The 16,539-nt window shown below is 42.3% G+C and overlaps 1 protein-coding gene across 2 annotated transcripts; it reads left to right on the forward strand.

The window, feature by feature from the left end:
- The first annotated feature begins 2,381 nt into the window (after window positions 1-2,381).
- LOC309499816 (cytosolic phospholipase A2 gamma-like) lies at window positions 2,382-15,274 on the forward strand. 2 transcript variants are annotated; one of them, XM_082171304.1, is made up of 10 exons: window positions 2,391-2,496; window positions 5,407-5,423; window positions 5,507-5,537; window positions 6,785-6,810; window positions 6,982-7,093; window positions 7,210-7,352; window positions 7,467-7,668; window positions 7,923-8,025; window positions 10,486-10,626; window positions 15,146-15,274. In XM_082171304.1, the coding sequence occupies exons 2-10, from the start codon at window positions 5,416-5,418 to the stop codon at window positions 15,238-15,240; spliced, it is 861 nt and encodes a 286-aa protein (XP_082027430.1). In that variant the 5' UTR covers window positions 2,391-2,496; window positions 5,407-5,415; the 3' UTR covers window positions 15,241-15,274. The 2 variants fall into 2 exon arrangements, with proteins under 2 accessions (XP_082027431.1, XP_082027430.1); XM_082171305.1 differs by lacking the exon at window positions 5,407-5,423 and having other exon boundaries at window positions 2,382-2,496.
- The last annotated feature ends 1,265 nt before the right edge of the window (window positions 15,275-16,539 follow it).

Consider the following 16,539-nt stretch of genomic DNA (forward strand, 5'->3'; position numbering starts at 1 on the left):
AGGGTTCTTGACTCCGTTTTAAAGACTCTTTATGCCAAAAAGGTTTTTATATAAGGATGAATGTATTAAATGATTGCATAATACTCTCATGTTTATTGAATTTTTTTCTAGTGATAGTTTGTTTATAAGTTGCATAAAATATAACTACAATTAAAAACAAATGACAACAAAATTAATAAAATTATCCCATGATGGAACCCTTAAAATATACAGTGCCTGATGGAAACTTTAAAATACTTTTTATTCTAATGGTATAAATCACAGAACATTAAATTGGAATTAATATATTTATATATGTTTATATTTTTACTGTATTTTACTGTTTCTTATTATTTTTTATTATTTTGATGCATTCTTTCAAGCAAGAGCCATGGTGGGTTTGCTGGGATCCCTGAATCAACTCCAGAAAACAGGTCTTCTGGACTGTGTGCTTTATCTGAGCGGAGTCTCTGGATCCACCTGGTACACACACACACACACACACACTCTCTCTCCCTCTCTCTCTCTCACACACACACACACACACACACACACACACACACACACCTGGACAGAAGATAGCAAAGACAGATCACAGGACATTGTCCTGTCCAAACTTTTTTTTTTTTTATCTCTGCATCCCCCTCTCCCTCCTCCCTTCCTCTTCTCGTGAGTCAAGTCACCAAAAGTTCACTGAGAATGTCTATATAACACATATGATGTATCTTGTGAATCTATTGTTTTTTCCTTTTCATGTTTGCCATCATTTTAAGTGTCTCAGTGTGATTGGTAAAATGGTCTTAATTTCATTGCAGTCATTGGTTTAATGAGAAAGATTGAGAACTTAGGAGAATCCTGTTCTCCTCTCTGGGTGATGTCTCTTCAAGATATCTCCCGAAACCAGGTGCTACCCCCTGGGGTACATGAATTGACCCAAAAATATTGGTACACCCCTTTTGTTCTGGTCTGGGTTTTTAAGGGTAGGTGACAGAGCAGTCTGGGGGAAGCCTGTAACCAGGAACAACCCCCATACAGTGCTGTTTCAGTGTTTTCCCATTGGAAAACACTCACACACCACTGTGTGTCTCTGTCAGGAATGCATTGCTTACTTTTAGAGTCATCTTTGAGTAAGTGATGTTATGTATTTATTATTTCTGAATTGGCTTTTAATCATTTACTTGTGTAATTGGCATGATACATTTTTACCTGACAAATAAATGTTACATCTTGATTTATTCTGAAGTTTTCTGAAATCATTATTTTAGTAGACTATGAGGAGGCTGGTGCTACCGCAGCTCTGTGTCCAGGATAGGTCAAACTAAAGGCGCATATGAACGGAGCAGTAGGCACGTCATCTGAAGACCTTTTGATTTCTGTCTATCACTGACTTGGCAAGTTGTACGGAAGTGGCTAAATAAACTACACTTTTTTGTATGAGTGAGCAGTAGGCAACCGACTTAAGAGGTATTAGCAAACCCTGCACCCTCTGACCAAGATCAGACTGGCGAGGCTGTGTCCGGGAGATCCACATAAACCCGGGGCGTGTGACTCTGTGCGGCATCGGGTCCCTTAATGAATGAATAACAGAAATGATGGGATGCTCAGAATAATCAAAGATCTAAATTAATTCATAATCAATATTTATGGCTATTTTCTAATAAGAAATATGATCTAAATTTGATTATCGTTTGAAATTGGAGTCAGATTAAGCGCAGAGCTAAAGTTATATTGAAACTAAATTCCATTAAATTAAGTGAACTTCACTGGAGCGCTGAAAAGACATACACGCATTATCCCTTCGCCCACCGTTGGATTCCGTCATTGGGCCAATGGGTGGTCTTTACAATGTGGTGAGGACACGTCCCACCCGTCTCCACTGTAAAAATAAATAAAATAGAGGCTGTTTTCCCCCCAATTATTTTAAACACTTAACTGTGTTTTCTGCAGCTCTGTGAGGCAGCGCTCTAGCTGATGAAGACGAGAATGACAGGGGCGATAATTGAGGCTGGATCATAAAACGCTGTCAAAAGTTGTACATTTACCATTTCTAATTCCTAAATGAATTCTAAAATAAAATTAGTGAAAGTGTAAGAAATGTTTTAAGAGAGATTATTTTCTTCAAGTCCACAGGGCCAAATGTGCCCATAGACAAAGATATACCGTCTGGTATACTAATTCAGCCTAGTATAGGGATTTTGCTTTGATTTTGTTTTATTCTTTTGTATGACTGATACTGTTCTGCAATCATTCATTTCTTTCGTTCATTTAGTTTGGGAGTTTCTCTCTGCTAAAGCGAGCTGAGATTTGCTCTCATGGACACTGATTTCTCTTTAAAGGGGAGTTTTTGAGCATGTGCATAATCACATTGTGTTGGTGAATTTAACGTCTTACACAATTCAAAACAGGGAACTACTTGCTGTGAGAAAACAGTAAATGTTCACACGTTACATCAAACTACCCTAAATTCAAGGTTTCCACTGGATTTGTGGTTTTAAGGACGAATTTTATTACTGGAAGGTAAGTATCTCAAATTTAACCAATAATTACACTATATAACTTGTATAAATATGCAGAAGACTTGGCTTCCCTTAATCTGAGGAAGAGATTACAATGATATCATAAATAAGTGGAATCTCCTAGTGTGTGTGTGTGTGTGTGTGTGCATTATCCCGGTGGGGACTTAATACACAGATTGATCATCATCATCTTTTTCTCCTTCCCTTCAATATATATGTGACAATATATATCTTAAAAATTAAAACAGTTAAAATATAAATGTTAAATAAATGTATTATTTAGCCTATAATAAAAAAGTATCAATATTTACATTTTACTATTTATGTTTCCAATTGAATGTTTGATTATCTGTGGTATTAGGTATTATTTAATAATCTAATGCCAATAATTAGTGTGTATTCAGTGACCAAAAATTTTATGTGATGGTGGAAACAGCCACAAGAACATTAATAATCACCTGTTAATAACTGAACTTCAACCTTAACCAAGCCCTTGTTCTGGGCTTCATTAATTCTTTATTGTGTTTAACATGAATAGCCTTTGTGTTTAAATGTAGCACATAAATAACAATATTCATAAACTCGTACAAACCTTTAACTCAAACTGCATATAATGATTTAAAAAAATCAAAAAGCTTAGTTAATATATAGTCAATGAGTTTTGTTTGAGAGTTCAGAGGAAATTGATTTCATTGCTGATTTGCATGATTTGAAAATAGAAATACTTTCACTGAATTAAAAATTTCACATAGACTGGGAATCTTTGGATAATTGAACATCGAAATAGTCATGTAAAATAAGCACTGCCTGTTTAAACTATTTAAGAGAGCTAAAAGTTCCCCATCATTCAGTCGCGTTCAACGTTACGTCAGAAATGAACTGACGAATTGGATCTCGTCTAGCCCAATCATCTACGAGTGTAAACAAAACAAGCCAATGGACATTGGAGTGAGAGATTTGCATTGCAAACCACACCCATAGACTGTATAAAACAATGGACGTAGTGTCCGTGACGTCACCCGTAGGTTTCTGAAGAGAATTTTTGAAGCTCAAAGTGGGCGGAGACGACCGTCGCCATCTTGGCAACGCGTCACTCCCGGATAAACGAAAATGGGCAAAGAGGCAGGACATGGGTGGACAAAACAGTAATTGTGGTGAAAGACATAACATTTAAAGTAAAAATTTTTAACCCTGTTACATGAAGTCCTCAACAGTGTTACAGAAGAGGATGCCTTGGGTGATGGGGGTGTCAAGAAAGCAAAACCTTCTTGCCGACCTTCATCAATGCAAGGTTAAGCCACAGGTGGCGCTCCTGGACCACTAACGTGGATATCGCCCAACCCAGGGCCTGCGCAGTAACCTTCATAGTCGGTTGCCGAACACAGTTCCTGCAGTGGCTCTGGGTCAGGATTATCCTTGTACAGGTCTTCCAAAACTTTGGCCTGGTGTACCTGCAGGTTGGTGGAGGTGGCCTGGCCAGGAGCAATGTAAGCCCTCATCTCCAGAGATGAGATAAACTTACACGCTTTGGACAGGAGCCTAGGCCAATTCCCCCAGTTGGCGTCATTTTGCTGGCATAAATGCGCCGCAATCACATGCTCAACCTGTGGAATGTCCCAGTACCACCGCGCCGCCCCACCATCGAGGGTGGTGAGGACAGAGGAAGCAGCGAGGCGTGTTTTGGCTGAGAATGGCTTTTTTCATGTCTTAGTTATTTCCTTGTACACCTCCGGGAAGAATTGAACTGGGGCGGGGCACGACGTTCATCATGTGCTTGGTCGTTTTGCTGGTATAAATGCACCGCAATCACATGCTCAACCTGTGGAACGTCCCAGTATAGTACTCAAGTCCAATGCACTCTCGCACTTATCTGTGCACAATGAGAGAGACCGCTGAAACGTGCCATATTTCTAGCAGCATTGAGAGAAAATGCTTCTCTTTCTGCTTTCAGTAGCGCCTTATATACCCGTATGTCCGGGGGCGTGGCATGCAAATTCCACACACCAATTCCATTGGCCTTTTCTGATACTTTCAAAGGTGATTGGGGCTCCCAAGGACGACCCCATTAGTGTTACATGTCTGTGTGTTTTTGGACTTCGTTCAGTTTCCGCCACTCCTTGTTTCCATCATCACTGTCATCATTAGTTCATTAGTTCCGTTTGCGCTCTGGAGACGTGTTCGGTCTTACCACTATCAAATTCCGGCATGTAAATAGCGAATCTGCCATGGCGCGGAAGATGAGACTCTGAATGGTTTAACACACGTAAATCCCCAAACACACCCATTACTCATTAAGAGAATAGGGACAACCCTTTTAGACCATGCGCCGGGAGCGCCGACCATTTTTCCCGTCGTTAAACTAGCAGAAGTGGATTCGGACACGACCTAAGTGAACTTGTGCCCTGCACTTTAGACCATGCGCTTAGATCGTTAAAATAGGGCCCTTAGTGTCAGTTCGACACCACGCTGAACGTGACTGACAGAAAGGGAACTACAAGTTTTCCTGCACTAATACTTTCAGTTCCACTCATTTGCGCATTGTCTCGAGGACAAGCCCACAACAGGGGAAGTATCATGAATATTAATGAATACTCAACCCACTGGAATAGTTTCTAATGGGAACTGAAAATCACACAAAACCGGCTTTATCCGAAACTGAAGAAAGGAGTGGTATACAGCAGAACCAAATCAAAATCAAATCAAAACCAATATAGCCTCCTTGTAAAATATCCATTTGAACGTACAAGCAGGTAAATTCATAATGAAATTAATATTATATGTATTTTATATGCATTACTATGTGTGTCTATATGTGAATGAGTTTACAAGTGTGTCTTCAACTATATGGGCATGTTTAAACCAGTGGACTTCTCTAAAATAAACACTTTTCATACACTCTCTTTCTCTCTAGATTATTTAGATGCAGAGGTAATAACAAAAAACATCCCAAAAAACTTTTTGCTTGAGTATTTAAGTGTTAATTTCATTTGATATTTTTCTGATTTTTATAGGTATAGATTTTTACAAGACTGTACAGGAACAGTGAGTATATGTTTTAAAGCTTTTACAACAGGGAAATTAATAGCCTTAATGTTATTATAAGTGACAACAGTAGTATGAATGAATCTAGACTTTAATGCTTTGATTCTTAATTAAAGCTTTGCCAAAACCAGTGGCCTGATGCTAAATATTTAACACTATGGGCCCTATTTTAACGATCTGAAACGCAAGTGTCAAAGCGCAAAGCGCAAGTAACTTTGTGGGCGGGTCTCGGCGCTGTTGCTATTTTCCCGGCGGGATAAATGACTCTTGCGCCCGGCACAAATCTAAAATGGGTTGGTCTGAAGTAGCTTCATTATTCATAGGTGTGGTTTGGGCGTAACGTGAAATAAACCAATCAGAGCGTCATCTCACATTCCCTTTAAGAGCAGATGCGCTTTTTCCATAGCGGATTGCTATTGTAACGGCGGATTTGCCAGGCGCGCGCCAGCAGCGGTTCACAGCCAAGGAGAGCAACGCTCTCGTCACGGCCGTAAAAGAGAGAAGTTACATTGAAATGGAGAAACCCACCCAAATTAACTTCGGTTAATTTGGGTAAATGTGTAAGCTAGATGTATGCTTTTATAATAAATTGTTTATCTATCTATCTATCTATCTATCTATCTATCTATCTATCTATCTATCTATTTATCTATCTATCTATCTATCGTAATAATGTATGATTTGCAAAAATGAAAACTGCTGCTTCTGTGTAGATGAGAGAATCAAAGTGCGCGTGGTGCACACGCTACATTGATTATGGCCAAGCATGCGCCCTTAAAATAGCATATGAATAACATGCGCAACGCGCCACTGACTTTAAACTATTTTTTCCTGGTTAGTGGCGCAATTGTTTTCTAAACCTGCAAAATAGCAAGAAGGAACGTTTGCGCCGGAACACGCCTCCTCTTTGCGCTGAACCGCCCCCGGGAGCGCAAGTCTATTTCTTAGTTAACCGACGTGCTTCTGTGGAGGGAAAAGTCCGCTTTGCGCGGGTGCAAAATAGGAATGATACATGCGTCGGTGTACAAAGTCACTTGCGCTGGGTGCAAGATAGGGCCCTATAACTTCCACTGTTAGCAACTTACATAAAACATTTTTTTTTAAAAACACACGCTTAATAATTGACATTTGATGTAAAACAAATTTTAATCAAAAGAATTATATAAGATGATCAAAAGATTTTCAAAAGAATTATTAATTTTTGAATTATAGATTTTAACTTTAATGTTCACTCCATTGTTTTATAGATGAGTGCATCCAAACCCCAGGAAAGGTAGTTCTGCTCAGATTACTTCACAATTAACATCAATTACAAAATGGATAATTCTGCAAATAAGACTTATTCTTTATTTATTAAGACTTCAATGTATTTAAATTCTAATATCAAAATATGAAATAGCAGTGTGTGGTGTTAAATTCAGCACTGGTCTGTCTGTCACTGCAGTGGTTCTATTAGAATCGAACACTCTCTGAATAAGAAGGAGAAGGAGTTTGTAGACAATAGGAGAAAAGATGTTCTACAAAGCCTGAAGAAGCTTCAGATACACTGCAGTGAGGTAAAACCTTATTGTATAGGCTACTTTATATCTACCTGGCTATTCCTTTTTCTTACAAATGATGCCGTAACTGATAAACATCAAATGTTTGCAAAGTCAAACTGTTTGTGTTTCAGAACAAAGTGCCAAACATTGCATTACTGGGATCTGGAGGAGGAGAAAGAGCCATGGTGGGTTTGCTGGGATCCCTGGATCAACTCCAGAAAGCAGGTCTTCTGGACTGTGTGCTTTATCTGAGCGGAGTCTCTGGATCTACCTGGTACAACACACACACACACACACACACACACACACACACACACACACACACACACACACACACACACACACAGGTTGAATGTCATAAATGAGAGCATATTTTGTTCTTCTGAAGGTGCATGGCCTCCTTATATCAGGAGCCAGACTGGTCCACCAAACTAGAGACTGTGAAAGACAAGATCATCGAGAGACTCAGTGGTCCTGCAGTCAGCTGGGGAGATGCTTATGACAAACTGAAGAAATATTACTATGAGAAAGACATATTCAGCTTGACTGACGTCTGGGCAGCGATGTTCGTTACAGGTTATGTGAAAGAGGTCTGTAACTATTCATAATACAATCCTGTATGATCTTAATGAGCTGCTCACATTCAGTATAAAAAAGTGCTATATTTTTAGTAGGCTATTGATATGTATGACACACTAGATTAAAAATATGATTTTGTAAGACATAATAACGAGAAACTTTTTTCGTAAGCTCATTAAATGCAAAGCTTCCACAAAGAAAAACAGTTTCTAGCAGGAGGTTTCCACTTGAGCTTGTTTGTCACTGAAGAAATGATTCTCTTCAGATAGACGAACACACACTCTCAGATCAGTGGGACCAGAAGAGTAAAGACCCGTTTCCAATCTACACAGTGATCGACAAGAAATGCAAACAGAGCAATGATGGAGGTCTGTGTGTGTGTGTGTGTGTGTGTGTGTGTGTGTGTGTGTGTGTGTGTGTGTGTGTGTGTGTGTGTGTGTGTGTGTGTGTGTGTGTGTGTGTGTGTGTGAGAGAGAGAGAAAGACAGACATAGTTAATGTGTTTGTTTCAGCTGTTATATGGATGTGTTCTCTTTCATCTCATGTTCGAGATCCACCTATGCGAAGGGCATCCGTACCTGACCTCTGCAGAAGCATCCAATTGCACCAAGTCTGGCTAGACAGACAGAAGTGCGCAGCCAATGCCAGGTAAGGCCCCTCCCCCTTACCTGAGAGCATATAAGGCCTGCATGCTGTTCTCCAGTTGACATTCGGTTCTCGCGACCTCTGGACATCTTTCTCACAGCTCGTGGATTTGTTCGGACGTGCACATTTGTCTTCAGGAGGACATATCATTCACATCAGCCTCCGCCGGACGTGATTGTCTCGCTCTCCATTTCAGCTGTGTCGTCCTGCAAGCTGCCCACGCTGCACTTCACATTAGACTGTCCGCCTTTTTTCTCGCTCGTTCCCTTTTCCCCGAAAATTGCAGCCACTGCCTGGCTTTCCAAGAAGCTACTGCGCCGCAGGCGTAAGGTGGTCGCTACTAAGAGTGTGGATTTCGAACAGTCGGACTCTGACAGGGGAAATGGCGACGAGATCGCGCACCCTGGGGACTCCAGTGGAGCGCCATATTTGAGTTGGACTGACCGCTCGAAGTCCGCTTTCCTTGAGGACTTCTTAGCGGGTGAACCCTCATTTTACAAACGATGACGAGGGGACGAGGACGACGCAGGCCTTCTCGAAGGCTTGGAGGATGAGGAGCCTATCCCGCCTTCTGTCGCTCCTCAAGCTCACACGCCTGCTGCTTTACCCCAATCCGTCCTCATTGAATGTTGTGAGCGAGCGGCCGCTCGGCTCAATATTGAATGGCCGGCATTGCAAAGTGCCACCGACCAGTAAAGGGACATCTATTATGGGAAACTCCTGGGACCGCCTCCCGGCCTGAGAAACCAGCTTGTCCCTGTCCTTCCCGCTTGTGCCAAGCACATGAAGCAAAGCTGGGGAGATCCGCTCGACCTTAAACACGGCTTTGCGGGTCTCGAGGTGAAAGACATGACGGCTTTCGGCATGGGCGACCCCCCCCCCCCCCCCGCCATCGAGCCTTCCATCGCCAGACACCTCAACGCTTCTCAAGGTGGGCTGCTCGCCCCTCCCAAGCCTGTTCTCCCTAGCAAAATGGATTGTTTCTCTGTGTCCATCCATCAGGCTTCCTACAAGGTCTCGGCATTAGCCGTCAGAGCTTTGAATGTTTCCTCCCTACTTTCTTCGCAATGCCCGCCAGGCTGTCCAAGCCAGCGGGCGTTCAAAGGCTCTTTCCTTCATCGGAGTGCGCACACTGTGGCTCAACCTATTTGGTCTCCCCAATAGCGAGAAGCGGCGCGGCATGTCGCGGGAGCACCTGTGGTGGCTGGTCAAGCCCTCTTTGGTCCTGCCGCCACCCTTATGCAGCAGTGCTGCGACGTCAAAAAGAAAGAGGACGAGGCATTTAATTCACGTCTTCCCCGGAAATCAGCGTCGTGCCAGGTTCCCCCTCCACGGCCATCTAACACGCCCGCAGCGGGTCGTAATTTGCAAGGTTCAGTCAGAGCCAAACCTCGAGGTAAACCACCAGCGCAGCACGGTAATCCCTCGCCTGCTAAACCGTGGGGGAAAATCCTTCGCCATCCTTCGCCACGGCCAAGAAACCCCATAATTCCACTCCCTCTGATCCCAACCTCAAGCGGACGGCCTGATGCACGGCCACGAGGGGCTTTGAGTCCATGTTCGCAGGTGAACAGCTCGCCGGACGCCTGTTCTGCTCTTCTTATTCCCCCGTTAAAGAAGCGGAGGGTCTCTGTTGGCGAGGTCAGCCTCCCCATACTAGTGGGTGCCCACCCTGTGTTCAAAGATAGGGGAGTGACAAGATCTCGCGAGACTAAAATGTGACGAGATTTCTCGTCGAACGAAAAGCTGTCTCGTGGTATCACCATGACGGAGCGTGAGGGTGAAATTAGCATAGAATATGCCACCGCTACATTCACCTTACATGCTGTTTTTTTATCCAAATAAAAACCATTGTAAACTATTGTAAATGTCTGCTCTGCTAATCCAGCACAAGTTGCAGTTGCACACAGTGCAGCACGAATCACAGTTCACTGATCGCGTGACGATGGTGGAGGATTCGTTGCGCAACAGAATAGCAGCGCTTGCAGGCCTTAAATGCTCTCAGGTAAGGGGGAGGGGCCTTACCTGGCATTGGCTGCGTGCTTCTGTTGGTCTAGCCAGACTTGGTGCAATTGGATGCTTCTGCAGAGGTCAGGTACGGATGCCCTTCCCATAGGTGGATCTCTCCATTCGATGTTTCAGAGAACAGGAGTTACGACAGTAACCTATTTTTTCTGTCTGCAGACCCATGGTTTGAGTTCACTCCATATGAAGCCGGTTATTCCCTCACTGGAGCATTTGTGGAAACCTCCAGCTTTGGCAGCAAGTTTGAAAATGGCTGTAAAATCGAGGACCAGCCTGAGATTGACATGCTGTACCTGCAAGGTAACAAACTCTGTTTTAAAGGAGAGTGTATTCATATTTATAATATCAACTTCTACAGATTGTCTATTGTACACTGTACATTGACCTGAATTAAAGAATAGTCTAAAATTGATCAATAGTCTCTGTGATGTATATTGATCTGGAGATCAGGTCTGTCAAAACTGAAATATAAACATTACAGTCAGAAATATTGAAAATCATTTAAAAAGTAATTTCACCAACACAATGAGGTGCTGCTTTTTAACATAAAACTTCTCATTACACAGTGATTTTGTCATGATTCCTGTCTTGTGTTCCCCTTGTCTTGTGTGGACTTTTGCTATTTCCTGTTCTGTGCCATGTTTTGTAGTCCTTTGTAGTTTTTTCTTGTTTATTAGTCTCTCCAGGTGTTGTTATCTTGTTTAGCTTGTTTGCCTGTGTATTTAAACCTCTGTGCTTCAGTTGTTGTTTGTCGGTCGTCGGTTTCTCCTGTCGGTTTCCTGTTTCCTGTTCCATGTTCCTGTCCTGAGTTCCATGTTCCGTTGTTTGCCCTGGATTACCTGTTTGTTTTATTAAAGTAGTGCTTGCATGTGGATTCTCTCTCCGCTTCGTTCCTACCTCATTGACTACGTTTACATGCAGCCAATAACCCATTCAAAACCGGAATATTAGCAATAACCCGGTCGCACACGGCCATGTAAACACCGGCAAAACCCCGAATATGCTCATATCCCGGTTTTTAAAAACCCGAATATGATCCCTGGGGTACCCCTTTTCTAACCCGAATATTTGGTCATGTAAACGCGTATCGGCATATCCCCATCAAAAGGAACATTGATTTGTGTTCTGCGCATGTTCTATTCGCAAGGAATCTTGGTCTTTTGAGTATAGACGGCGCATACAAAAACCTGCGTGCAGCATACCGGAAGTAAACAAGAAGTAAAGGTAAACATGGCGAGACGCAGCACAGCACCACACTTTTGGAGCGAGGAGGAAAGCGCAAACAAAGGCGATTGCTATCTGCCCCGAACTATTCATTATCCGCGTGCTGCTGCTGTTGTTGTCGTCTTTGGATACAGGAAGAAGAATCGGAAATGATGCATATTCCGTCTTAAGGTTGTCCGTACGTCCAGACGCTAACCGTGCGTCGCCGTTTACATCGGGATATTGCCAATTGATTACAAAGTCCATGTATACAGGAGTAACTCTCTCTGCTCACGCATGTAAACGGGTTATTCCGAATGTTTCAGAAACCCAAATAGTGACCTTAACCCGACCATAACCCGAATATTGACAGCTTGTAAACGTAGTCAGTAACTACGTTTACATGCAGCCAATAACCCGTTCAAAACCGGGATATTAGCAATAACCCGGTCGCGCACGGCCATGTAAACACCGGCAAAAACCCGGATATGCTCATATCCCAGTTTTTAAAAACCCGGATATGACCCCTGGGGTACCCCTTTTCTAACCCGAATATTTGGTCATGTAAACGTGTATCGGCATATCCCCTGCGCATGTTCTATTCGCAAGGAATCTTGGTCTTTTGAGGAGAGACGGCGCATACAAAAACCCGCGTGCAGTATACCGGAAGTAAACAAGAAGTAGAGGTAAACATGGCGAGATGCAGCACAGCTAGTGTTGTTTTTGGCGGCCTGTTTTAATTTTAGTTTTAGTCTAGTCTTTGTGTCAAGCTGTCGTTTTAGTTTTTATTAGTTTTAGTCACGTTCATACTCTTTTTAGTCTAGTCAAGTTTTAGTCGACGAAAACTGATGACATTTTAGTCTAGTTTTAGTCAACGAAAACTGATGACATTTTAGTCTAGTTTTAGTCAACGAAAACTGATGACATTTTAGTCTAGTTTTAGTCGCAAAAACTGATGACATTTAAGTCTAGTTTTAGTCAATGAAAATTGTATTTTAGTCTCTTTTAGTAATGCAATTCTATTTAACCCAGTCAATATAGAATTTCAAACAAGGTTATCTTATTATATTTAGTATATTTAGGGCTGTGACGTGGCAGTTTTTTTATTTATTTTTTACTACCGGCGGTGGTTGGGGGGTTATTTAAAAAAAAAAAAAAAAAAACTCGTTTTATATTTCCACACAAAGACGCGTGATATAGCCTATACTCTGCGCTCTGAGAGGGATGTGGGACACGAGCAGGAAAGAGACCATCGATCTCTTCATGATATCTTCGTGTTTTCTACTTGATGTGAATTGGTCTGAAGAGCGAATTTTATCCTCCACAAGGGCGAGATATTTAGGCTATGTTTGAGATTGCGCTGCCAGAGAAAGTGAAACTAAAAATCACCCGCGCGTGTGAAACGCGTTTTACAACTAAACTTGACGCGCCCTGTCTAATATAACAAGCACAAACTGTGTTAAAAAGAATTTGACATGCAAGTACAAATGTAGGCTATCTGTCCTACAGCGTTTTTCTACTTTACCACAGTAAATAATACGAATATAATAGGCCTAATTAAATGCGAGCCAATGAAGAAACGTTTATAATCCCTTTAGAAAATGGGTGAGACGTGAGTGAAGATTTGGGAAAAGAAACAAGAGATTCCATGCAGGGATGAGTCACGATTTTTGGATATTCGATTAGTTTATTTAAAGCTGCCGTCGGCAAGTCTGGCAGATTGGGTCGATTAGCCAAAATTTTGAATGTTTACAACTCTCATGCCCCTCCCCACTACCAGCGAGCACCCTCCCATCGAGGTCGTGCTCGTCAGTGCGTCACTGTGCGTGTGTACCTGATTTTCTGTGAACGCGTCCGTCTCTTCAGCATCTATCAACACCATGGACTCGGAGGTAGGCTGCCCTGGCTAATCTAGCCATAGATAGCAATAACCGAGGAATTGGAAGCTTGTTAGTAGATTTTCTCTCCGCCATCACGCTTCATGCAATCTCCAGGCGAACTTCAGGCGTGGCGTGTGCATGTGATATTAACGTGCGCGAGTGAGGGGGGATCTGTGGCGTGTGCACGACCTGTGATTGACAGTCAGATCTCACACCCCCCTGCGCTGATTGGACCTGATGAAGCGGGAGCGCTGGATTTTTGCAAAACAAATAACACGCTCCAGGTGGAGTTAGAAGCTCGGGTTTTTTTCTAAAACCACCTTATTTATGTTGTTCTGTCGGATTATAGTGTCGATTACACTGAATATGATCAAAAAAATGTTGCCGACGGCAGCTTTAATTATAGAACATCGAATAGGTTGTGCGATTATTCTCTAAAATAAAATCTCCATGTTCTGGTGCTGATGCGGTGACGCGTTCATGTAACCAGAGACGCTGCCAATAACATACAGCTGTCACAAAGAACCGGCAAAAGTAATGATTATGAATGTGTCAAATATATCAATGAGACATTTTAATAGAGTAACTAATGGAGTAATATTGTTAAATTCGCTGATAATCGGGTGACCAGGTCGCAAACCAGAATTTAAACCCGACAAAGCTATGGGTTCACGCACAACTCTCTCATTCGTCGTGACGTTATAACATTTCGTCTCGTCTCGTTTTGGTCAACGAAAATGAAGAGACATTTTAGCATAGTTTTTATTTTGTAAACCACATTTAGTCTCGTTTTTATTCGTCAACGATATTGCATTATACATGTATTTTAGTCATCGTCACATGACCAGCATTTACGTCTCGTCTCGTCTCGTTTTCGTCAGGTGATAACGGTTCGTTGACGACAATATTTCGTCATAATTTTCGTTGACGAAAGCAACACTAAGCACAGCACCACACTTTTGGAGCGAGGAGGAAAGCGCAAACAAAGGTGATCGCTATCTGCCCCGAACTATTCATTATCCGCGTGCTGCTGCTGTTGTTGTCGTCTTTGGATACAGGAAGAAGAATCGGAAATGACGCATATTGCGTCTTAAGGTTGTCCGTACGTCCAGACGCTAACCGTGCGTCGCCGTTTACATCTGGATATTGCCAATTGATTACAAATTCCATGTATACAGGAGTAACTCTCTCTACTCACGCATGTAAACGGGTTATTCCGAATGTTTCAGAAACCCAAATAGTGACCTTAACCCGAATTTTAACAGCTTGTAAACGTAGTCACTGTTACAGATTTAAAGGAGAGATCCTTAACAATAAGAGCTTAAATAATAACTTTATGCATCAGACTGTTTGATGATACAGGATACAATGATACATTCTGGTTTATTGTTAACAGTTTTAAACTTTCACGAGTTCACATCTACATATAATTAGTACAATAAGTTTATGCGTATTTGGCGTGCTGTCCGGGGGGAGGGCTCCGAGCTCGGAGTTAGGCCCGAACCCAGAGTACTCCCCCCAGTTGGTAAGTGTAGATGGAACTGGAAGTGAGGAGATGGGGTGGAGGAGGGATGCTGACAAACTTTCAATGGACAGAGATAGGTCTGCTGTGAATTTATACTCTGTCATTGAGTTGATTACTGATTAATCTCCAGCTGTGCATAATTTGGTTAATTATCTGAACCTGCTCCTCCCGAACTTTGTTAATAAAACATCATTAAATGTGTTTTCTACAGCTCTGTGTGGCAGTGTTTTAGCCGATGGAGACGAGGATAAGAAATTCCTCTGGGAACGAATAAAAGGTGCAACTTCATTTCTTCTCAGGATTTAGTTCTGTCTAAAGTTGACAGTCATTTCATTATCATGTGAACCTTAATTCTATTCCCCCCCCCCCCCCCCCCCCCCCCATGTATACAGGAGTAAAAAATGCTGATGGCGTGCACATGCGTATTACGAGTTCAGTCTATAGGTATGTGTGTTTGAATATATGTGTGCAGGCGTGTAGTCCTTCCCTACAAACCAACCCTCAACAAACTACTTGTCTGGCCTTAAAATTTATAATACAGAATTTTTATCGCTTCTGCGTAGCCAAGCGAACCGGAATGATCCCGATCACGCTTTATCTGTAGAGCGGTAAAGGGAGGGGAAGGAGGCCTTCACAGGGGAGAGACTAGTTGACACTTCAGGACTGTGTTGTCTTCGTGTCCAGGCGCAGGTCCTTCATCAGATCTGGATACGGCCTGGAGCCGGCGGACTGCGGTAAACCTCGGGATAAACAAAGAGACTAATATTAGCGTAGACGCCATTCTTCTTATGATGTAACGAGTACATCAGGATTTATGGGAAGTGTTCCCGGTTCCGGCTGACCTGATCTATGCAGCCTAACATTGAATTATAGAAGTCTATAATGTGTTATGTGTATGCTAGGTCAAAGAGATGTGTTTTTAGTCTAGCTTTGAACTGACAGAGTGTGTCTGCTTCCCAGACAATGTTAGGAAGACCGTTCCAGAGTTTTGGTGCTAAATAGGAGAAGGATCTACCGCCGGCAGTCAATTTTGATATTCTAGGTATTATCAACTGGCCGGAATTTTGAGATCGCAGTAGACGTGAAGGACTATAATGCGTTGAGAGCTCGCTCAAGTACTGCGGAGCTAAACCATTTAGTGCTTTGTAAGTAATCAGCAATATTTTAAAATGTATACGATGTTTAATAGGGAGCCAATGCAGTGTTGACAGAACCGGGCTAATATGGTCATACTTCCTGGTTCTGGTAAGAACTCGAGCTGCTGCGTTTTGGACCAGCTGTAGTTTGTTTATTAAGCGTGCAGGGCAACCACCCAGTAGAGCATTACAATAATCTAGCCTTGATGTCATGAACGCATGGACTAATTGTTCTGCATTTGTCATTGAGAGCATATGACATAATTTAGATATATTTTTAAGATGGAAAAATGCGGTTTTATAGATACTAGACACGTGACTTTCAAATGAAAGATTGGTATCAAAGAGCATTGGTATTTGATTACTCTGTCTGTGTATTTAAACCCTCAGTTTTCTCTGTTCATTGTTCCGTGTTGTCTAAGTTTTAACTTGGTTGATGTCTATATTTTCCTGTGTTCTCCTGCGTGCC

Source organism: Leuciscus leuciscus, assembly GCF_965113295.1.
Source record: "Leuciscus leuciscus genome assembly, chromosome: 5".
In the NCBI taxonomy this organism is placed as follows: Eukaryota; Metazoa; Chordata; class Actinopteri; order Cypriniformes; family Leuciscidae; genus Leuciscus; species Leuciscus leuciscus.